Source organism: Zalophus californianus, chromosome 4 (assembly GCF_009762305.2).
Source record: "Zalophus californianus isolate mZalCal1 chromosome 4, mZalCal1.pri.v2, whole genome shotgun sequence".
NCBI lineage: Eukaryota > Metazoa > Chordata > Mammalia > Carnivora > Otariidae > Zalophus > Zalophus californianus.
The window spans coordinates 117,263,276-117,288,802 of NC_045598.1; the positions used below are offsets into that span (position 1 = coordinate 117,263,276).

A 25,527-nucleotide genomic window follows, 5' to 3' on the forward strand; every position below is an offset into this window, starting at 1 on the left:
AAGAGCCCCAACCTCTCAGCACTTGTGACATTTTAAAATGAGTGGTTCTTTGTTGCGGGGGGCCATCCTGTGCATGGTAGGGAAGTTCACCGGCATCCCCGGCCTCTACTCACTACATGTCCGTAGCCCCACCACCTCCCAGGACCTGCCTGTCATGACAATAACTAAATATCTCGAGACACTGCCAAATGTACCCTAGGGAAAAAGCACCACTGATCTCAAGAACATGTCTGTGGAATTAATGAATTCAATTTTAATATAATAACTGAAAGTAAAAATCTGTTCAAAGATTAAGAAAGAAAGAATAATTTACCTTTTCAGCTAATTCTTCTGCTGTTATCTTTGGATCATAGGGGATAGGATCACCTAAATAGGTGCGTAATTTCACTGGAAAACCACCATACATTGGAGCAAACGGATAGCGGAATTTTTCATAAAGCCACCTAAATAACCCTGTTTTAAAGTAAACACAATTATTTTAATTGGTTAAATATTCTGAGCAACTGTGAACTTTCAAATTAATAATTAATAATGTAAGACTTAGAAGAAGGTAGCGAACAGTATCACCTCCTGGCAATTAACACAATGTTTTTTCTTAAAGATGAGCTTTTCATCAATTCTAACGAATGTAGCACATTAATGTAAGATGTTAATAATATGAGAAGCTGGAGGGTGGTGAGAAGCTTTATGAGTACTCTTTGTACTTCCACTCAATTTTTCTGTAAAGCTAAAAATGACCCCCAAAATAAGGTTTATTAATTTTTTTAAAAATGAGCTTTCAAAAATATGAGAATTTTAAAAGGCAAACCAATTACTATTATTACAAAACCATGGGTAAAGACTGCAACCAAAAGCTAGAGGCTAAAAAGTTTAGAGACTCACAAATAAAGACTTATATGAATAAAAGAAAAAAAATAAAAGCATAAGATAAATTCACATAAACATGAAACTAAAATGCACCAACAGGTAAAGAAAAAAACATTACGGTAAATTAAGAAAAATGCAAAGAGTAGCAAAGAATTACTAATGCTAATGACAAGTATGAAATTTAGCAAGATTAAAAGCAGTAATAATGTAAAATAAACTGGAGGATTAAGTAAAAAAAGAAAGTCAAAAAGCAGTCAACAGTAATTTTTAAACCACTTTATAATTAAAGAAACAAAATTAGGAATAATTTGTTATGCAACTAAAATTCTGAAGAAACAACCTGAGAGAAAATTAGAAGAAATAATTCTACAGCAACAGCTAAACCTCACATCAATCTGCCTTTCCACCTTAAATTTGAAAAAAAAAAGGAAAAAAATGTTAACACCTAAAAAAAGTAATAGAATATCAACAACATACCAACATTACACATAAAAGAAACAACAGAAGTTTAAAGTTTTTTAGGAGGGGATCTGTATGTGGATAGGAACAATATAGTGCTAGGGATATAAAATATAGTCAATCAAATATATAAACCATAGGGTATAAAAACAAACAGAAAATTTCAAAATAAAAAGAAAACAACAGAGAAATTGCAAAGAAAAAGCACTTCTAATCGTTATCACTCCTATAACTACACTCAAAGCTTATTTTGTTACCCATAAATTAAAGTTAGGCAAAAAGAACTTTACAATATAAATGTATCATGGTTCAAAATATTTAAAAAGCAAAAAACAAGAAGTAACAGAAATGAACCAAAGCAGACGATACATCCTTAGGTTGTTAATCTTAATTCAGTATCATATTGTCATCCATTTTTAAAGCTATAACTTCTTCAGCAGTGAGTTAGGAAGATAATCTGGGCAATGGGTACATTTGTTCTAAACCTCAACAGCGTGGTTCAACCAAGGAAATTAGATAACTCACTCTGTAATTTTAAGAAGCCCATGAAACAAATAAGCTTCAGTATGTATGTGAGACTCTTAATAAAAATCTAACATCTAAGAACTGCCATTACTTAGAATCAGTTATCATTTAGACTTTAAACAGAAAAACATCTAAATAATATATCCATTATCTAAAGTAGTAATTCAAAAGAATTTCTTAATAGTGTTCAAAAGCCCAAGTATTTCAAAGATTATATTCTAAATATTACATTATAATTAGAAAAATCGTATGAATCAGAACTTACTTGTTCCTCCAAGTGATCTAAATCCTTCTCGAATATTTTGTGTAAACATAGGAATAATGGGCTAAAGAGAGAATTTGAATTAAAAAATAAATATATTGATACATTCAATATCTCCACTGAGTCAATAATGCAAAATTTTGAGGGCCTGTTCAAGATTATGAAAATGAGGTATTTTTAAAATAAAGGTATACTTTTATTACCAGTGTGATTTATCAGACTAAATTTAACTTGATCTGTAAAAACAAAAATTGGAAACACTACCCTCTAGTGGTAACACATAATATTTCATTTACCAACTTTCCTACCTTCCACATAAACTCTTGACCCTCAAAATAAGATTGCAGTAATCATTAATTTCATTAAATAAAATTAACGTATAGTGTGCTCACTGGAGAAAAAGTTACAAGGTAGATATTCCCTCTATGGGGAAATTTATATAAATTTAAATGACAGGTTTTGGCAAGATGCTGTCACGGAACTACGGAAACACTATTTTTTCGTGTGTGAGATTATTAAATCTAAAAATTTTGAACATCAATGAAAAGTATGACTGCAAAAAAAAAGGAAAATATATAAAACAATTCCTTTTAGCATTAATTTTAGAGGATTTCTGCTCACAAGTTCATGGTTTTTATTGTTTCATGAATATCTGTGATTAAGTATGATTTTTTAAATGGAGACCTTAATTAAACGTCCTAAAACAATGATGAAGCAGCAAAGGATCATATAAGGAGGTTCCACCCTGGTGAAACTGAAGTAGATAAAAAATTGAATAAAAACATTTTAAAATGCACATAAAATACATTGAATTAAATGATGTTTTAGAATTTAGAAAACTGAGTATCACTTTACTCACATTCTACCATCAGTATTTGCCTAATACAGAGTTATCTGCCTTAGTGAACAGGGTTTGAGATATTTAAATAAGTTGACACTTAAAGAGCCACTCTTACTCAGCTGTGGAAAACAGTAAAATATGGTGGACTGAAGGAAAGGAACTACAGGTAGAGCTTTCTTCATAAAACGTATTACCTCACACAGAACTACTGATCATTTATTTAGTGTATTTCTCCCCTCTCCAGAAAGAAGACCTCCAACAGCAGAGACATTGTTTTGTTTACTGCTGTATCCCCAACACCTGGAATAGTGCCTGGAACAGACTAGGTGCTGAAACAAAGTGTGATGGATGAATTAAAGAAGGAACGAAGACACACGACAGAGAGACAATGCACATAATGAAGTAGTTTGTATTCTCTGAATATAAAGTGTCGGAAACAGGCAGCAGCAATCTTAAAACCAGTTTGGAAAAAAGAAGTCAGGTAAAGAAAGGCACTCTGATGGAAGAATTTAAAGTTTCATGGTGTTAATTCACAAAGCTAAAACATAAAACACTGACTCTTTCATACAAAATTCAGATTATGATCTAGGAAACCAACACTAGTTTTGCGAAATAGTGACTGCTGACATCCTAATGTTTTAAAGAGTTATAAAATGTCTTTAGAGTTGAGAACATAAAATGCCCAAAAAGGACCAGAAACCTTTCAGCTCGTATATATACCCTTTGTCTTCTCTGACCAGTACTGCTGGATTTATGTCTGACTGGCATGAACCCCTAGGTTCATACTGAAGCATGCACTTTATAAAGACTCTTCAGGGTACATACCACCCTTTAAATAGCTTACTCTCCAGAAGCTCGATATATCTAGAACCTACTCAATAGGAAAATGCTTACCCTAGCAGGCTCAGTATTCCAGGCTAGAGTCTGGGCATATGATTTCTAAATTTGCATTCAAGCTAACAGCCTTAAAGCTATAAGCATTACTTTATTACAACTTGATACTGAAGTACATTATCCATTCCTTTCCTTGTACACCTTCTGCATATAAGGTATTAGCATAAGTAACCTAGAAGTAAATTATTTGCATGTATACATGTGTCTCCTTATGTATGTGTGTGCACATGTGTGCAAGAGAAAGAGAACGTGTATTTTGTTAAAACTATTCTTGGGGAATTAGTTTAATATGGTCTTAGAGTCTAAACTTTGCCCCTAAAAATAAGTGAGCACCAATGGACAAGTTACTTACCATGTCTATGCTTCAGGTTCTTCATGTATAAAGTGGTAACAATAATAATTATACTATCTCAAAGGTTATTTTATGGATTGATATAATACATATAAACAATTTTATTAAAACAAATGTTGGGGCACCTGGGTGGCTCAGTTGTTAAGCGTCTGCCTTTGGCTGAGGTCATGATCCCAGGGTTCTGGGATCAAGCCCCACATCGGGCTCCCTGCTCAGCAGGAAGCCTGCTTCTCCCTCCCCCACTCCCCCTGCTTGTGTTCCCTCTCTCGCTGTGTCTCTCTCTGTCAAATAAATAAAATATTTAAAAAAAACACACACACAAATGTTATCTTCTTTTACATCAGTTGTTTTCCAACTTGAGTAAATGGGCTAATATTTTTCCAACATGAAGTTCCCTAAAAATTCTCAGCAATTTCACAAATAAGAGTGACTTAAATTATATTAAAAAGCCTGTAATTTTCAGATAAACCTTAAACATTTTTTATCAATATTGTGTGAATTTGCATTGACAATCTAGGTTTTTCCACTTTAATTTGTTACTATGCCACAATTTAAATATAGTTATTCCTCCAACAGTTTTAAATTTTTACCCAAAGCTTATGATGATTTCGTGAGGACTATGAAGGGGTTTTCCCGATGGGATACTTGTACCATTTACGACGATCTCTATATATGGTTGAAAGAGCTCCCTCACGTATCTGGAAGGTCCCTCTAATCTCAAGGTCAGCAGACTCACTGTGAAATGCAGTCAGGGATGGCAACAGCCCCGGCTGCCTGTGGTCCTGAACTGTATGCTCTGCTCTGCTTCTCCCTTGCTGTATGACCCGATCCCTCCATCCCTTCATCTCTCTGTGCCTGAGTTTCCTCATCTGTAACATTGGAATAATTATATATGTCACCTACTTACAGTAAAAGTACTGACATAAAGCCTTTAAAAGCACTACAAAAGGTTGGGGTGGTACAACAGTTATCAAATGTACAATGCTATCCTGTAAATCAACAATGTTAAGGATTTCTGGCTTTAAACTTACAAAAGGATGTTTATAAAATGTTCTCAAGTTTCATACAAAAACCTTAAATCATCTAGATTATCTTATCTAGAAACTCTAGCAAAGATTGAAAAAAATAGTTCCTTTCTCTCTATAATTTCTTTCTTTCCGGCCTTCTTCCAGGCAATATTCCTTAAATCTGTGAAGTTAAGGATGAGAAATTAGAATCTCATGATCAATTTATATAATTCCAAATCTATTTTTGTCATTTTTACCTTTAAACTTCATAAGAAATAATCCTTTCAAAATATAAACCTGAAAATAAAACTATCTTGATTAGGGTTTTAGTTTTTATCATTGCTTTAATAGACATTACTTTCATTACCCTTAATTTTTGTACAATGGTACATATATCCTTTTGTACTTTATATTCATATATTCTAGAATTTTGTTTTATACCTCAGCACTTAAGACTTTTTGGGAAATAAAATGTGCTGTGAATTAATTTTCTGTATCACTAATACTATTAACAAAACGTTAAATTCCAAATGTCCCTTTCTAGTAGTGCTTAATATTATGTTAAAAAAACCAATTCAATTCAATTCAAATAGCCTACTAAGTGCTAGTCACTGTACTAAGCGCTAGTCATTGTACTAAGGACTCAGAATATAAAAAGATGATCTTGTCCTTAGGGAGCTTATAATCTACTGTAGGATAAGAATGTTTAAATTTTTATGTTGTCTATTATTAAACACTTGGGCAAGTACATTAACTCTTATTCTGGGATCACATTACTAAAGCACTACAGCAATAACTTCTAGTAGTTATGTGTACATGTGTACAGGAGAGAATAAAGCTCAATGCATTTTATTTTAACTCTGCAGTTAAAAAAAAGAAAATTTCCATTTTTCTCCAAATAGTGGTCTTGGGTTAGAATGAATCATCCATAAACTCTTTCTTTTTAATCCTGTATTTGCAAGATGAACAGGCAAGCTAAGGGTGCATACTGGTCTCTATGTAGCAGCAATGGGTACACAAAAAAACTGAGACATCAAAGTATTGGCAACAGTCTCTAACTAATTGGCCTGGAAAAAGAACACCATCCTGTCAAAGGTCCTACCATTTCTTTTTCTGACATACAATCTAAAACGAAAACAAAAAACAAAGAAGAAACATTCCATAAGTAATAAATAAGTGTTTCATAGGATAAAGTACAATATGGAGACCAAAAAGTTGAGAATTACTTTCCAAAGCAAAAGAAAAGGACAAAATGGCTTTCACATTCTCCAGTCTGCTAAGGAGAATAATTACCGTGGATCCCTGAGGAACATTAATTTTATTGACTAATTCTTTTAGAAAATCTTTTTAAAAAAATCTAAATTACACTAATATCTATTTCTCATCTTTATTCATACTATCAGATAGCTGATCAAATTTGTTGATAAAAAATAATAGGAGTTATGTATTATTCAAGTCCTGTTATTATACAAATTGGTCACAGATAAAAGAATTGCAATGAAACCAACCAACAACCATCACTGAAATATGCCAACTCAATCATACCAAAGGCTTAAAATACATAGAACTGAAATGATTATACTTTTGAAAAAGGTGTAACTGAAGGAATACAAAAAATTTTACAAATCTAGTTAAAAGAAGCTGGATTTTGAAATGTAAAATAAAACTTGGATGGATATTTGCCAAATTTCCAGATTGAGTTTTTTAAGATGGCATCCCAAGCTCAAGGAATATTTCTCTATCGTTAACCTTACAAAGAGTACACTGATTTTTAAGTAGAGCAATGAAAGTATCTAAATTCTTATATATTCTGGCCCACTACATAAGCATTTATTTTAAATTCAACCTAGCTTTACTTTAATAATTAGTTTTACACAACTCACCACTTTTGCATCAATTGCAACCTGAGCGAAGCCTTTACGATTACCCCAAATGATGTTGTAGGTTTCATCACTAATTAGGGCTTCTCGAACTCCACCTGGTGAAATAGCTAACAAGTGACCACTCCTCAGAATTTCAACACATTTTTCTCTTGGTCCATGTAGAGCACAAAATACATCAAGTAATAAACTAAACCCTGTAAGAAACATTAGCATGAAGATATATCTTAAGTACTTCTTGTCCAATTCTTCAAGACAAAAATCTTTACAAGCTACATAAATATCTATACTTAAATCAGTAAATTCCTTTTTTTTTTTTTTTGAAATCAACAAGAACTCTTATGGTTTACATAAGATTAACATTGCTGGTAAAGTAATAGCTATGTCTTATTGATCACCTCCTATTGATCATCTCCTCAGCAATCACCTACTACTCGGGTTACAGTACATATTCAAACTCTGAATTAAAACTCACAAAATCCTTGGAAAACAGGGATTCTGATCCCCATTTTTCAGACAAAGAAAGTTGGCTCAGAGGGTAAGTATCTTGCTCAAAGTCACACACCTAGCCGATGGCAGGGCAGAGATTCCAGTCCAAGTATGTTTAGTCCAAAGCTCCTTCCACTGCATCTCAGGGCCAAACACTGTCTACAGTATTTATTAGAGCAATCAGAAATGATATCCCATCAGCAATCACAAATCTAATCTTCCTTCAACCCTATAAGAAAAAGAATCACTCAAGAGAATGTAAATCTGACTAAACTTAGCCCTACCAAAATTGGCAAGCCATAACCAAATCTGCTGAAATTAAAAGTTAGATGATATTAATCCCACAATTAAATTTTTTAAGTCAATAATAATAGCAAAATCACTAAGAGTTTTTAATAAAGTGATGGTTTAATTCAGTAACAGCCAATTCCAAGTCTTAATATTATACAGTTTTTCAAAGCACAACTATTTATGAATCAAAGAAATAATCCTATCGGTAATTAACTATTTTAACCAAATCCTAAACCAGAACTTTGGAGGACTGATGTTATTGTAATACATTATTTTTGAGAATGGGAAATATGAGTAGTGAAAACTTCTCACAGGTTTAAGGATCTGAAGCAAGATTATAAATATTATTAAGATTGAAATAATATTCACCCCATATTATATTAAAAGCTCATTGACTTAACGGGATGCATTTTCATAATAGGTTTCATAAATTACAAGATCAGAAAGGGGGAATCTTTTTAAAAGCCAAGTGCTAAATAAAAATATTCACATTATATTACATATAAAAAGAAAAAAATGGAAGCAACCTAATATTCTATAAGAGAAAATTAGTTAAGTAAATATTTTAGTCATACATTAAAACTATTCTTTATAAAGCATAGTAAAATGTTAATGCTAACATTATATTTTTTTTAAAAAGAACATAAAAGAGTTTGCATAACGTAAAAATATGCAAATTAAAAATGAAGTATAATAAATAAAAACGATAACTGTTTATGTTAGGGTGGTAAGATTAAAATGTTTTCCTTTTCTCTAGTTTTCAAATTTATAATAAAGTGATCATATTGCTTTCTAAAGAAAAACCTTTTCTAGCCAATTTAGCTTATACAGACATAAGGATACCCAAAACATTAACCATGTCTATGAAAGCCACTGAGTAGACTCTTATTTAATTCATTGCTTGGTGTTTGTCTCTCTGGTTGATGGGTGGCTTTGGGTTTTATTATTCTAGGGGACATACTATAAGCTTTGTTGGCTTATTTCTGGTCATTCAATGACAAAAGAAAATAGGATTTATTACCAATGAGTTTATTTTAGAATGGCTTTTTAAAAACTGTTTAAAACTATTTGGTTAATTAATCTTTTTAAAAAAGGTATAAAGCCTTTACGAACAGATTAAGAATATAGTCCTTAATTTTAAGAGTTATAAGTCTAGACGGCAAGTGAAGTATGATGAAGACATACAGACTCTTTAGGATAGGATTTCTGAAGCAATATTATTATATGAAGACAAAATATATCCTGGTTGATTTTTTTAAATAATTTTGATTTGCTATAATACTGACAGTAATCAAATTACTATGAAGTTAAACTCCAAAAATCAATATCTCATTGAAAAATTCATCATATGAAAAATCAACTACCTTCTATACCAAAATATAAATTACATGGCAAAAGTTACAATTTATTTTTTTAAAGTGGAAGTTCAGCATTTAACTTAGAAAAATAATGACTAAATACCTGTTTATAAAGAAAAAAATTAGATAACATTTTTGACCATGTTTTTATATTTAGATATACTACCTAAATAGCATAATCAGATACTCCCAAATTAGAGCTAAGTGCATTACCCTAAAAAGGCAAAAAGATTTTCCAAATGATACTAGAGACCTCAAGGATACAGACTTTAACATAATTTGATCATGTTAATTAAACATTTTTATATCACTATCTACAGTCAAAGTTTACCTGGGATTTTAAAGACAAAGTGATCAGCTACTACACGGCAAGTTCTGCCTTTATGGATAAAAATTTTAGCCATGAAGTAGTAAAAATCTATAGGAATAGCTCCATGATAAAAAATTATAAGTGCTGGTCCTTCTGGTATTTTTTCCATCCCATGAACTTCATAACCTGTTAGAAAGACAAAATACAGATGCTTAAAATATATTTATTAGTTTATTTACACTAAAGGACGTTTACTAACTCAGAAACTCAGTCTTTTCTTATAGAAGTGCATGAGCCTTCCTCTTTCTCCTTCCCTTCTTGCACAAATCAGTCCTACAGCCATTAGGTAGGCCAGAGTCAAGTCTGGGGTGGAGGGGTGGCCTGGAGTGGATGCTGGAGCCAAGGCAGGGTGAGGAGGGCATCCACATGAGGTGGCCCAGAGTCAAAGTCCAAGCAGAGTTGTGAGTGCACCCCCACAGGAGGAGAGCCTAGAACATGGTGCTGGGGCTTGAGTGGGAAAGGGACGGGACCCGTGGGTGGGATTAAGCATGAGTGTTAGAGGATAGTATGCAGACACTTCAGCGGCCTAGTATGGGGTATCAGCCCAAGTGGGGTAAGATGGTGTCTGTGAGCGGCAAAGGATGGCGGCAATGATAAGAGGTTGGTTACATACGTGGGGTTGGTCAAATGAGTCTACACATTAAGGATAACGTGAGCCTAGTTTTTCACTGTTGGAGAAGGTAGCTACAAAAACAGAAAAGGAGAAAACTAGAATAAACTCGAGCCATAAGAGAAGCTCGCTCCTACCCTAAAACTAAGAAAAAGCAGTATGTCAGAAAGCTGAGGTTGCTCTCTCAAAGAGATGAATCGACAGCTCTAATGGGTGACAAGCTCCCCTAATGAGAGACAAACCAAGGATGGGAGGAAGACGTAGGTGCCCTAAAAGTAGACAAATAGAAAATAACTGAAATGTTAACAAATTTAAAGGCCAAGTGCAGGTGACCACTGAGTGTAGAATCACCGGGAATCCCAGATACAAACAAGACTTCACACTCACTAACATTCCTCCACAGGACTCAGTAGTTGCTTACAAGAAAAAGCAGGGCCATGGCAGGGAAGAGACCCAAGAGAGCCCCTGCAAATAGTATAGAGAACAAAACCCCACTGGCTTCTCAGAAGCTTCCCTTGGAAAAGCAAAACCTGACACTGGGAGAGGTGCAGGAAACTCTTCCATCCCTTCTAAGAAAAGGGCATATACAAAAAGCATCTGATGCTGGAAAGGCCAGAACTCACTCCCCCTCTCCCCTCACGCTTGCCTCACCCTACCACTCCACTCTCAGGCAGAAGTCCACCACTGCTAGGAAAGGGTAGAAGCCAAAGGATGAGGTAGAGAGTAGGCCCAGGTTCTAAAATGACATCAAGCAGAGATCTGCTACCACTCGGAGGAAGAGCAAGAGACTTGCTGCCAACCCCAAACTCCCATGTACACAAGGCAGAGTTTGCCTTCCACAGGGAAGAGGCAAAGGGACATTGAGAAAGCCTCACACCTGAGCCTCAGGCAGACAGGACCTGTGTACAATTCTGGCTAAACCAAGAAAATTGAAGAGTTGCCCATCATCCCCAACCCACCACAAGCTTCACATGGAGTTTTAAGCAAAGGCAAAGAGAGACCCCCTCTGTGGCACAAGTATACTGGATTGAGGATGGAGAAGGAAGATGGAGAAAAACCCTCTGGCACTCCAGGCCCTATACTAATGCACAAGGTAGCAGCAGGATTTTGTAGTCTGTGCTGAACTGAAGGTACCTAGAGCTACAATAAAACCCAAACCCAGTTTAATTACAGAGTAAGCTGAATTAAAGTCCACCCGACTCTAATGGCCTGACATCAAAAGGTCAATTTTCAGTTATAAGTATTTACCTCATTCTCTACTGTTCTTCTACAAGTAATGCCCAGAATTCAATAAAAAGAAATTATGAGACATACAAAACATCAAGAAATAAATCCATTGTCAAGAGATTGTTTAATCAAAAGAACCAGACCCAAATGTTTAAATTATTAGATAATAACTTTAAAATAACCATGGTTAATATGTTAAAGGACTTAGCAGAAAAGTGAACACATACATAATCAGATTAGAAATTTCAGCAGATGGGGCGCCTGGGTCGTGAGGTAGGTTGAGCATCCTACTCTTGGTTTTGGCTCAGGTCGTGATCTCAGGGTCGTGAAATCAAGCCCCATGTCGGGCTCTGCACTCAGAGTGGAGTCTCCTTAAGACTCTCTCGCTCTCCCTCTGCCCCTCCCCACTACACACACACTCTCTCTAAAATAAATAAATCTTTAAAAAAAGAAAAGAAAGAAATTTCAGCAGATAGAAGGAAATTATAAAAACGAGTCTAATGGAAAGCCAAATACTTGAATGAGATCTAAAGATTAGTAACATATCCACATTAATTTCCTGATTTTAATGGTTTTGTTGATGTTAAATATGAGAACATCCTTATTTGTCAGAAATATACACTAAAAGTGTATATTTAAAGAGAGGATAATGTAGGTTCTTATAGTTAAATGATTTAGGAAAATAAGTTCTTTGTATAATACTTGGAATATTAATTTTTAAAAAGTCTATGAATAAAAGCAATAGTCATTATTCCTTCTATGAAAAAAACATGTAAGACCTTAGAATCATAGAATCTATAAAATATAAAGAACCTTTGGGTTCCAACCTAACAGACAATATTGAAACTTAAGACTATCTCTGGTTGTTAATCAAGGCTATTCAAGGAGTTACACATCTGTGAAACATCAAGCATATTTTATTAATCCTCTAGTTTCTATAACATAATCTGGACCCTTCTGTGTAAGCTTGATACAGAGTAGTTTAATAGGAGTATGAGATTCTACTTGTTACCAGCAGGTTGTAAAAGGGGGAAATCAACAGATAAAGGGGACTAGAGAAGAGGGCCAGGGCAGGAGACATCAATTAAGTTATGGCTTCCCTGAGATAACAAAATCTAGAGTAAAATTTAACAGTTGGTCATAAAATAATTCATTGACGGCCTGCTTTGGCATACTAAATAATTCATTGATAAAAATAAAACTCTTAAGAAACTCTTGACCCAATGCAAAATAAAACATCATTTAAACTGTTATATCCAAATGGGTAACTTACTAATGCTGCAAACTTTTGTTTCATTCACAAACACATAAATTATACTTTAGAAATTCCCATTTTATTCATCAAAAACAAAAATGATTTATAAAATCTAACTACTACATGCAGGAGAAAAAACCGTGATGAGAAATTTGAACTAGATGTCAAGAAAACATCTCTCCTGTACTACAAGTGAAATTAAAGACTCGTGCCACCCCTTATCTCTCCTTCCTGCCACATTGTTAACCCTATTCCAAGTCACTATAAGGGGAACAAGAGTTTCAGTAAGACAAGCAAATGACAAGATGAAAGGTTGGTGGAGATGGGGAGGGGGATGACCTCTGGAGGCTTCCTTCTAACATGACCCAGTTTGCATTGGCTTCCTGTCCATACTTTTTTTCTCCTCTGCCAGCTAAAGAGATTAACCTGCCTACTGCCCTTTACACTGCTATATCAACACATTTTTTTAAAGATTTTATTTATTTATTAGAGAGAGAGAGAGAATGAGAGATAGAGAGCATGAGAGGGAAGAGGGTCAGAGGGAGAAGCAGACTCCCCGCTGAGCAGGGAGCCCGATATGGGACTCGATCCCAGGACCCTGGGATCATGACCTGAGCCGAAGGCAGTCACTTAACCAACTGAGCCACCCAGGCGCCCTATCAACACATTTTTTAAGGCATTCCTGTGCTATTGGTGTTTGTGGAGATGATAAAAGATTTAAGTAAACTCCACCAATGCTTCAGAGGAAAATGTCCTGCATATTTTATCACAAGAATTGTAACTTATACTCTGGGTAGCAGATGAAATGTGAGCATGGCTCTAGTCATAAGATCTGTTTTTCCTTCCCATCTCACTGATGTCAGGTGTCACGTGGACCTCAGGCTCAGCTGGTCCCAGCAAAAAGAAAAAAGCCTACTGAACAGCCCATGAGTCAATGAAGAAATCAAGAGAATGAACAATACCTTGAGACAAATGAAAATGGAAATATACCATAACAAAACTTGTGGGATATAGCAAAAGTGGTTCTAAGAGAAGTTTACAGTGATAAACGCCTATCTCAAGAAAATAAGAAAAATCTCAAAAAAACAACCTAACTACACCTCAAGAAACTATAAAAAGAACAAAGTTATAGAAGGAAGGAAATAGAGTGAGAAGGAAATAAGTGAAATAAACACTAAAAAGACAATACAAAAGATCAATGAAACCAAGACATGGGGCGCCTTGGTGGCTCAGTTGGTTAATAAACCTTTGCCTTCGGCTCAGATCATATCCCAGAGTTCTGGGATTGAGCCCCACATCTGGCTCCCTGCTCAGCAGGGAGTCTGCTTCTCCTTCCGCCCCTCCCCCTGCTCATGCTCTCTCTCTCTCTTGCTCTCTAGCTCCCTTTCAAATAAATAAATAAAAATCTAAAAAAAAATCAAGAGATGGCTCTTCGAAAAGATAAATGAAACTGACAAACCTTTAGCTAGACTCATAAGAAAAAGAGTACTCAAAAAATTAAATCAGAACTCAAAGAGGGAACCTTACAACGATACCACAGAAATACAAAGGATAAGAGACTAGTATGAATAATATACACCAAGAAACTGGACAACCTACAAGAAATGGATAAATTCAACCTTCCAAGACTGAATCATGAAGAAACAGATAATCTGAACACACCAATTACTAGTAAGGAGATTCAATTAGTAATCAAAAACCTCCCAACAAAAGTCCAAGACTAGATAGGCTTCACCAGTGAATTCTACCAAACGTTCAAAGAGGAATTAATACCAAATCTTCCCAAACTCTTCCAAAAAATAGAAGAGGAGAGAACTCTTCCAAACTCATCTTACAAGGCCAGCATTACCCTGACACAAAAACCAGCCAAGGACATCACAAGAAAAGAAAATTACAGGCTAATATCCTTGATGAACATAGATGTAAAAATCCTTAACAAAATATTAGCAAACCAAATTCAGCAATGCATTAAAAAAATCATATACCATGATCAAGTGGAATTTATTATAAGGATGTAAAAATGGTTCAACATTTGCAAATCAATGTGATAGACCACATTAACAAAATGAAGAATAAAAATTATATGATCATCCCAATAGATGCAGAAAAAGCATCTGACAGAGTTCAATATCCATTTATGATAAAAACTCTCAACAAAGTAAGTACAGAGGCAACATACCTCAACATAATAAAGGCCATATATAACAAGCCCACAGTAACATCATACTGAATGGTGAAAAACAAAGCTTTTCCTCTAAGATCAGAAATAAGACAAGGATGCCCACTCTTACCACTTTTATTCAACATAGTACTGGAAGTTCTAGCCAGAGCAGTTAGGTAAGAAAAAGAAATAAAAGGCATCCAAATTGGAAAGGAAGGAGTAAAACTGTATTTACAGATGACATGATATTCTATACAGAAAACCCTAGACACTCCATCAAAAAACTGTTAGAATAAACAAATTCAGTAAAGTTGCAGGACACAAAATCAATATAAAGAAATCTGTCGTGTTTCTGTACACTAATAACAAACTATCAAAAAAAGAGATTAAGAAAACAATCTCATTTAAGATTGCATGAAAAAGAATAAAATATTGAGAATAAATTTAACCAAAAAGGTAAAAGACCTATACACTGAAAACTATAAGATACTAATAACTGAAGAAGATACAAATAAATGGAATGATATTCCATGCTCATGGATTGGAAGAATTAATATTGTTAAAATGTCCATACCAGCCAAAGCAATCTACAGATTCAATGCAATCCCTATCGAAATCTCAATGGCATTTTTCACAGAAATGGAACAAGCAATTCCAAACATTTATATGAAACCATAAAGGATCCCAAAGAGCCAAAGCAATCATGAGAAAGAACAAAGCTGCAGGCACCATCTCAAACTATATTATAAAGCTACAGTAATCAAAACAGTATGGTATCGAAATAAAACCAGACACACAGATCAACAGAACAGAACAGAGGGCCCAGAAATAAACCCATACATATATGGTCAATTAATTTTGTCAAAAGAGCCAAGAATAGGCAATGGGGAAAGAATAGTCTCTCCAATAAACAGTGTTGGGAAAACTGGATGGTCACATTTAAAAGAATAAAACTAAACTACTATCTTCCTCATTCACAAAAATTAACTCAAAATGGATTAAAGATTTGAACATTAAGACCTGAAACCACAGAACTCCTAGAAGACATAGGCAGTAAGCTCCCTGACATCAGATTTGGCAATGATTTTTTAAATCTGATTCCAAAATCAAAGGCAACAAAAACAAAAATATACAAATGGGACTGTATCAAACTAAAAGCTTCTGTACAGCAAAGGAAACCATCAATAAAATGAAAAGGCAACCTACTGAAAGGGAGAAGTTATTTGCAAATGATATATCTGATAAAGTTAATGTGCAAAACACAGAGAACTCCTATAACTTCCCCCCAACTCAAAAATAGCAAAAAAAAATCCATTTAAAAAATGGACAGAGAATCTAAATAGACATTTTTCCAAAGATATACAGATGGCCAACCAGTACATAAAAGATGTTCAACATCACTAATCATCAGGGAAATGCAAATCAAAACCACAATGAGCTATCACCTCATATCTGCTGTAATAGTTATTATCAAAAAGTCAAGAAATAACTGTTGGCAAGGATATGGAGAAAAGGGAACCCCCATGCACTGCTGGTGTGAATGTAAATTAGTGCAATCACTATGGAAAACAGTATGGAGGATCCTCAGAAAGTTAAAACTAGAACTATCACACCATCCAGCAATTCCACTTCTCGGTATTTATCCAAAGCAAACAAAAACACTAATTCAAAAAGAGATCTCATCCCCATATTCACTTTAAAGCATTATTTCCAACAGCCAAGATATAAAAACAACCTAAGTGTCCATGAATGGATGAATGGATAAAGAAGATACAGCATATATACATACAATGGAATACTATCCACCTAAAAAAAAAAAAAAAAAAAAAAAGAACACTATCTTACATCATCTGTGACATAGATGGACCTTGAGGGCATTATGCTAAGTAAAATAAGTCAGAAAGAGAAAGATAAATACCGTATGATCTCACTTATATGTGGACTTTAAAACAAACAAACAAACAAAAAATGAGCTCACAGATACAGAGAACAGACTGGAGGTCACCAGAGGCAGGAGATAGGGGGTGGGCAAAATGGGGTCAAAAAATATAAACTTTAGTTATAAAATAAATAAGTCATGGTGATACAATGTACAGCACAGTGACTATAGTAATACTGTATTATACATTTGAAAGTTGTTCAGAGAATAAATCTTAAAAGTCCTCATCACAAGAAAACAAAATTTTTGTCACTATGTATGATGATGTATTTTAACTACTCATTGTGGTGATCATTTCACATATATACAAATATGAAATCACTATGTGTACACCTGAAATATGTTAATTTTATCTCAATTTTTAAAAAGGAATAAAATTATAAAGTGATACAGAAATTGTTCTTGCTATTACTATTTTTTCATGTCATAAAAGAAACACCAACTTTGGTTTATACTCCAAATCATTCAATTAAATAAAAATGTAGACATTCTTCTCTAAAAAAAACCCCAAGACAAGGGAAAAAAAACACGCATTTAGAGGCCAATGGCAGAATTAGGCTCAAAGTTAAAGGAAGCCAAGAAGGAAGGAAATCTCAAGTGACTAGAGCAGAAAAGGAAAGGAAGCTCCTAAAGCCATACTGCCCCGCAGAGAGCAGCTGTCCCAAGAGGCCTGCCGTTCATGTGTAACAAAAGTCCAGAATATGAAAATCTGAAACTATCTGTTTCTTTCCTTAAGTTTAACCCCATTTGATTTGCTAAGAAACAAACCTGAATAATAAAGACTTCAGTGTAAATTTTAGAGCAGGAAATTCATTTTTGAAGTAGTCTATAATGTCTTCACCCAACAGATGAAAGTTAAATGTGGTAACTGTGATTCTAATATTAAAAGAATAAAGTACTTAGTACTATCTCAAATGGACTTAAAAGAATGTTTTTAAAAATTGAATTTAATGGTATTTTGAGATTATGTATACTTTTAACTTTTCTTTCTAATTACCTAGTTCTAATTCAAGTAATTGGATTTACTTTTGGCTCTACAGAACAATCACTGAGGTGGTCTCAAGTTACCAAAAGAATCAACTATTTCATCAGATAAATTTTTTTAGAAATAAGAAATACTTCTTTGAGGGATACTACACAGAATATTTCTGAGGTTCCTTCTTGCCTTCCAGCATATTAAAAAAAATTTAAATAATTGTACTTATATAATACCAAATCATCAGCTGAAAGCAGAAATGTACAGTTAATTCAATTATTGACAAAAACTATGGTTTACCACAGTGGCAATAAACATGAAGTCCAAATATTAAGCGGTGTCACTCTTAAAGCAAAGATGTGATATACCACACACTGCTCAGAAAGCATCAGATTACACTCCAGTCCAACATTTTCAAGGTCTTTTAGAGCCCAACTGCGTATCAAGTGTTATTAGTAAAATTCTTTCATGAATTATATGGACAAAAGGTGGCTCCCTAAAAATACTTTCCCATCTTTGTGCTTCCATTCACGTGACTGCCTCTAAATGGAATGCTTCCTGTCCAATGTTTCCCTGTCTAGCAGAAGTAGAAACATTAGGGGCATCTGGGTGGCCCAGTTGATTAAGCGTAGGATCTTGGTTTTGGCTTGGGTCATGATTTTAGGGTCATAGGATAGAGCCCGGTGCTGGGCTCCACACTCAGCATGGAGTCTGCTTGGGTTTCTCTCCCTCTACTCCTCCCCCCTGCTCTCTCTCTCTCAAATAAGTAAATCTTAAAAAAAAAAAAAAAGTAGAAACTTAAGGACATTTTAGTTCTTCCTTCCTCAAGACTCCGTATTTACCTGGTCACCAAGTCTATGTTTTACCTCCAAAACCTCTTAAATCTATCACTCCCTCTTCCCAATGTTAGCTTCAAAGTGCAGTCCTATCATCTCCTGCCTATAGTATACCAATACTTAGGGGATTTCATGAACAATACAAGCTCAGATAAAGTAATCACAATGGCAATTAATTGTCACTGTCCATCCAACCACTGTCCGGGAGGGGGAGCAGATTTTGAGTAGTATGGGCCCTGGGCCCAGGTCACACAGTGGTGGGGCCAAGGTGTAAACCCACATTTGTCTAACTCCAAAGTCTGTGCTCTCGCCCTATACTGTAACTTGTACTACAGATTTGTCCATACTAAGCTACATATGTGATTTGTAAATGCTGGTTGCAATCTATTAGTGAGTTATGAAATCACTTTAGTGAGTTATGAGCATTTTTCTTTTTAAATAAGAAAGTAGAATAGAAAATAAAACAGATCACTGTAGAAAGTACATATACTTTTCATGAAATAGTATGTGTATATATATATATATATATATATATACACACGTGTGTATACTTGGTAGCAAAATGCATTTCTTACTAAAAATAATAGTAAAAACTGTGATGGCCCAAAAATAACTTCAAAATGCTAGGGACTCTGAACATAGGTATGTTAAGTTGAACTTAATAATGATCAAAATACAGACAATGTATTTTGGTGCCTTCCAAATTATTGGAGAGAGATGCTCTTTCGGGAGCCCGGGTGGCTCAGTTCATTAAGCGTTCAACTCTTGATTTCGGCTCAGCTCATGATCTCAGCATCATGAGATGGAGCCCTCGGTCGGGCTCCATGCTCAGCAGGGAGTCTGCTTGAGATTCTCTCCCTTTCTCTCTCCCACTGCCCCCCCCGCTTGCATGTGCTCTTGCTCTCTCTCTAAAATAAATAAATAAATCTTAAAAAAAAGATGCTCTACAATTATGATAGCTAACATTTATTAAACATTTAGTATGTAATAGAAATTATGCTAAATACTACTTTACATGAAATTTCACTGAATCCTTAGGAAAATGAGGTTCAAAAACATTAAGTATCTTGTTTGAGGAGAAAGGTTACTTACATAGTTTTAAGTGGTCCCCCCAAGATACTTATCAATTACAAAATAAAAGATAGCAACTTTATGGTGGAGAAACACAGAGACACCTCCTTAGCCACATAATCAAAGTTAGTATCACTAGTAATAAGACATATCGACATCATGAACCTCTGATATAATGCACTGAGAAGGACACATCATTTTTGTGGTATTCTTGTCAAATATGCATAAATATGCATAACTTCAGTCTCATTATGAAAAACATCAGATCTAAATTGAGAGTCTACAAAATAATTGAGCAATCCTCTTCAAAACTGTGAAGGATATGAAAGACACACAACAAAACAAAACACCTAACTAAATAACCATCATAGATTGGAGGAGACATGACAACTAAATGTAGCATGGAACTCTGGTACAAGGACACTGGTGAGAAAACCAGTAATACTTGAGTAAGACCTGTAGCTTAGTTAATGGTATTGTACCATTATTAAGTCAATAACTGTAGAAATGGTTATGTAAGATGTTAACATTAGGGGAAGCTGGGTGAAAAATATGCATGAAAAAATATATTTTTGCAACTTCTCTGTAATTCTAAATTTTTTAGAAAAAATCATAATGTTGCAAAAGGCAGGGAGGAGAAAGGAGAGGGGGAAGTGGGAAAAGGAGTTAGGTAACTTGTCAAGGCCAGCAGCCAGTAGATGGGGAGAACCCGGTTTTAAGCTCAGGCAGTCCCTCACTCAATAAAAGACAAGAGAAGAGGTTAAAGGAAATGCTTTTCCAGCTGAAGTAGAGAGGGGATGTCTCTTAAGACCTCAATTTAATTAATAGACTTCACTACATACCGTTTAATTTATAGGACCCTTTTAGTGAATAAAATGTATCCACTTCTTTATGAAATAATAATAAAATATAAAGTAAAAGAAAGTTAAGTTTGTGCTATTACGGCCCATTTAAAAAAAACTCTAACTCGGGGCACCTGGGTGGCTCAGTCATTAAGCGTCTGCCTTCAGCTCAAGTCATGATCCGGGGTCCTGGGATCAAGTCCTGCATCAGGCTCCCTGCTCAGGGGGAAGCCTGCTTCACCCTCTCCCACTCCCCCTGCTTGTGTTCCCTCTCTCTCTGTCTCTCTCTCTGTCAAATAAATAAAATCTTTAAAAATAAATAAATAAATAAATAAAACTCTAACTCATATAACATAAATAATAAACCATAAACCAGCCTACTTAATCAAACCATCGTATTTTTCAAAAATTTTGTATTGCCAATGAATTTAACCAGTTATGACAGCATTAGGTAAGCATACATATTTTCAGACAATGAAGTAAATTTCCTTGTAAAACAAACAAGATAAAACAAACAACTAAGGGGCACCTGGGTGGCTCAGTCAGTTAGGTTCAGGTCATGATCTGAGTGTCCTGGGATCAAGCCCTACATCGGGCTTGCTGCTCAGTGGGGAGTCTGCTTCTCCTTCTCCCTCTGCCCCTCCCCCCATTCATGCTCTCTCTCTCTCTCTCACTCAAATAAATAAATCTTTAAAAAAACAAAACTAAAAGCCCCAAAATGAAATATTCCTTACTTCCCTAAGGTGAAAGTTACAGTCCTCACCTTTACAGTTGTGCTAAAATATATAGCTTTTATTTTTCTCAAAAACATCTAGATATCTTACTGAGGACTCTTCCTGATCCTATTAATTTTCAGGGGAAATATTAAATATTAAAAGTCCAGCTTTTAAAAATATTCATATTTTCTAGGAATAATTTTTTTTGAAAAATAAGTCAAATTTTTTAATAGTTTAAAAGCTAACTTGAGGGTAGGGATTCCATCGACCTACCACCAAGCAAACTGCCTAGAAATGTAGGTATTTAAGAAACATCAAATTAATATTTTTTGATTTACTATAGGCATTATGTTATGCAGCAAATAAGAATCAGGAATTTTTTGAAAAATGACAGAACACTTAAATTATGTACAGTATGACATAAAATACAACTTCAAAACAGAAAACACTGGATAGATTCTTATACAAAGATACTTATAGTGAACAAATTATAAGTGATGGTTCAACAGGTAACTGACTAAATTCATTAAGATTTACAGAGTTCCATGTAGTCATTAGAAGTCACTAAGGCTTAGTGACATGAAAAATACTAGTTGGCGGCACATATAAAAAATCATAAACACACCACAATATTAACAAAATGCAATTGCAATAGTAAATTTTAGGTGACCATCATTTTCCTTATTTTTTTTGCCACTTTTTTTTTATAATAAACATTTTTATTAGTTAAAAAATTCCTTTGAAGATTCTTTTAAAAAGCATGAATTAAAACTGATTTGATACCAATACAAAATCCAAATATGCACACAAATGCCTTTTATATATGTCACTAAACATGGCAAAGAAAATCATTTTTTCCAGTTTTATTGAGAAATAATTGGTATGTATCACTGTGTAAGTTGAAGGCATACAGTATCATGGTTTGAATTACATATTTTGTGAAATGATTATTACCACAGTAGGTTCAGCTAACATATATCATCTCATATAGATAAAATAAGAGTAAAGAAAAAAAGTTTTTCTCCTTGTGATAAGAACTCTTAGGATTTACTCTTAAAAACTTTACTATATACTGTACAGCACTGTTAGCTATAGTCACGTACATTATATCCCTACAACTTATTTATCTAATAACTGGAAGTTTGTACCTTTGACCACCCTCCTCCAATTCCCCTTCTCCAACCTCTGCCTCTGATAACCATAAGTCTGACCTCTTTTTCAATGAGTTTGGGTTTTTTTCTTTTTTAGATGCCACATATAAGTGAAATGATACAGTATTTGTCTTCCTCTGACTTATCTCACTTAGCATAATGCCTTCAAGGTCCATCCATGTTGTTATAAATGGCAGAACTTCCTTGTTTTTTTAATGGCTGAATAAGGAAAAATCACTTTTAAAAAGAGTATCACTTATCCTAATAAAATATAATGTCAAGTTACCATAAAAAAATTAAAACAGACTAAGAACTATATATTTTACTTCCTCTGAGCCATAAATGCATATTTAAAAATACCTCGGAAAGCTCAATACTCCACTCTCCGCAGAAAATCAACAAAGAAACAAGAGCTTTGAATGACACACTGGACTAGATGGACCTCATAGATATATATAGAACATTCCACCCTAAAACAACAGAATACTCATTCTTCTCGAATGCACATGGAACTTTCTCCAGAATAGACCACATACTGGGTCACAAATCAGGTCTCAACCGATACCAAAAGACTGAGATTATTCCCTGCATATTCTCAGACCATAATGCTTTAAAACTGGAACTCAAGCACAAGAAAAAATTTGGCAGAAATTCAAACACTTGGAAGCTAAAGACCACTCTGCTCAAGAATGTTTGGGTCAACCAGGAAATCAAAGAACTTAAACAATTCATGGCAACCAATGAGAACGAAAACACATCGGTCCAAAACCTATAAGATACTGCAAAGGCAATCCTAAGGGGGAAATACATAGGCATCCAAGCCTCATTCAAAAAAATTGAAAAATCCCAAATTCACCAACTAACTCTACACCTTAAAGAACTAGAGAAAAAGCAACAAACAATGCCTAAGCCACGCATTAGAAGAGAAATGATTAAGATTAGAGCAGAGATCAATGAATTAGAAACCAGAAACACAGTACATCAGATCAACGAAACTAGAAGCTGGTTCTTTGAAAGAATTAATAAGATCGATAAACCACTGGCCAGACTTATCCAAAAGAAAAGAGAAAGGACCCAAATTAATAAAATTATGAATGAAAGGGAAGATATCACGACTAAGACCAAGGAAATAGAAAGTTATTAGAAATTATTCTCAACAACTATATGCCAATAAACTGAGCAATTTGGATGAAATGGATGCCTTCCTGGAAACTTATAAACTGCCAAGACTGAAACAGGAAGAAATTGACAACCTGACTAGGCCAATAACCAGTAAGGAGATTGAAGCAGTGATCAAAAACCTCCAAAAAACAAGACTCCAGGGCCTGATGGATTCCCTGGGGAATTCTACCAAACTTTCAAAGAAGAAATACTACCTATTCTCCTGAAGCTGTTTCAAAAAATAGAAAGAGAAGGAAAGCTTCCAGACTCATTCTATTAGGCCAGCATTACCTTAATCCCCAAACCAGGCAAAGACCTCATCAAAAAGGAGAATTTCAGACCGATATCCCTGATGAATATGGATTCCAAAATCCTCAACAAAATCCTAGCTAATAGGATCCAACAATACATTGAAAGGATCATCCACCATGACCAAGTGGGATTTATCCCCAGGATGCAAGGGTGGTTCAACATTCACAAATCAATCAATGTGATAGAACACGTTAATAAGAGGAGAGAGAAGAACCATATGGTCCTCTCAATTGATGCAGAAAAAGCATTTGACAAAATACAGCATCCTTTCCTGATTAAAACTCTTCAGAGTATAGGGATAGAGGGAACATTCCTCAAGTTCATAAAATCCATCTATGAAAAACCCACAGCGAATATCATCCTCAATGGGGAAAAGCTGAGAGCCTTTCCCTTAAGATCAGGAACACGTCAAGGATGCCCACTCTCGCCACTATTGTCCAACATAGTACTAGAAGTCCTAGCAACAGCAATCAGACAACAAAAAGAAATAAAAGGTATTCAGATTGGCAAAGAAGAAGTCAAACCCTTTTCGCAGATGACATGATACTTTATGTGGAAAACCCAAAAAAGACTCCACCCCCAAATTACTAGAACTCATACAGCAATTCTGTAATGTGGCAGGATACAAAACCAATGCACAGAAATCAGTTGCTTTCTTATACACTAACAATGCAACTGTAGAAAGAGAAATTAGAGAAACAATTACATTTACTATAGCACCAAAAACCATAAGAAACCTCGGAATAAACCTAACCAAAGAGGTAAAGGATCTGTACTCTAGGAACTACAGAACACTCATGAAAGAAATTGAAGAAGACACAAAAAGTTGGAAAACATTCCATGCTCATGGATTGGAAGAATAAACACTGTTAAAACGTCTGTGCTACCCAGAGCAATCTACACCTTCAATGTCATCCCGATCAAAATTCCAATGACATTTTTCAAAGTGCTGGAACAAACAATCCTAAAATTTGTATGGAATCAGAAAAGACCCCTCATCGCCAAGGAAATGTTGAAAAAGAAAAACAAAGCTGGGGGCATCATGTTGCCCGATTTCAAGCTATATTACAAAGCAGTGATCACCAAGACAGCATGGTACTGGCACAAAAACAGACATATAGACCAATGGAACAGAATAGAGAGCCCAGATATGGACCCTTAACTCTATGGTCAAATAATCTTCGACAAAGCACGAAAAAATATGCAACGGAAAAAAGACAGTCTCTTCAATAAATGGTGCTGGGAAAATTGGACAGCCACATGCAGAAGAATGAAACTCGACCATTCTCTAACACCATACACAAAAATAAACTCAAAATGATGAAAGACCTCAATGTGAGACAGGAATCCATCAAAATCCTAGAAGAGAACATAGGCAGTAACCTCTTTGACATCAGCCACAGCAACTTCTTTCAAGATACATCTCCAAAGCCTAGTGAAACAAAAGCAAAAATGAACTTTTGGGACTTCATCAAGATAAAAAACTTCTGCACAGCAAAGGAAACAGTCAACAAAACAAAGAGGCAACCCACAGAATGGGAGAAGATATTTGCAAATGACACTACAGATAAAGGGCTGGTATCCAAGATCTATAATGAACTTCTCAAACTCAACAACCAAAAAACAAATAATCAAGTCAAAAAATGGGCAGAAGATATGAACAGACACTTCTCCG

General features: G+C 34.7%; 1 protein-coding gene across 2 annotated transcripts in view; it reads right to left on the reverse strand.

Moving 5' to 3' along the window:
• Positions 1-25,527, reverse strand: part of TMEM68 (transmembrane protein 68) — a 47,942-nt gene that overhangs the window by 12,077 nt on the left and 10,338 nt on the right. For both annotated transcript variants that reach the window (XM_027598473.1, XM_027598482.1), the window contains exons 4-7: positions 9,557-9,721; positions 7,091-7,284; positions 2,117-2,177; positions 314-453 (exon numbers count right to left, since the gene is read on the reverse strand). In XM_027598473.1, the coding sequence (XP_027454274.1) occupies positions 314-453; positions 2,117-2,177; positions 7,091-7,284; positions 9,557-9,721 (560 nt within the window). The remainder of the gene's footprint in view (positions 1-313; positions 454-2,116; positions 2,178-7,090; positions 7,285-9,556; positions 9,722-25,527) is intronic.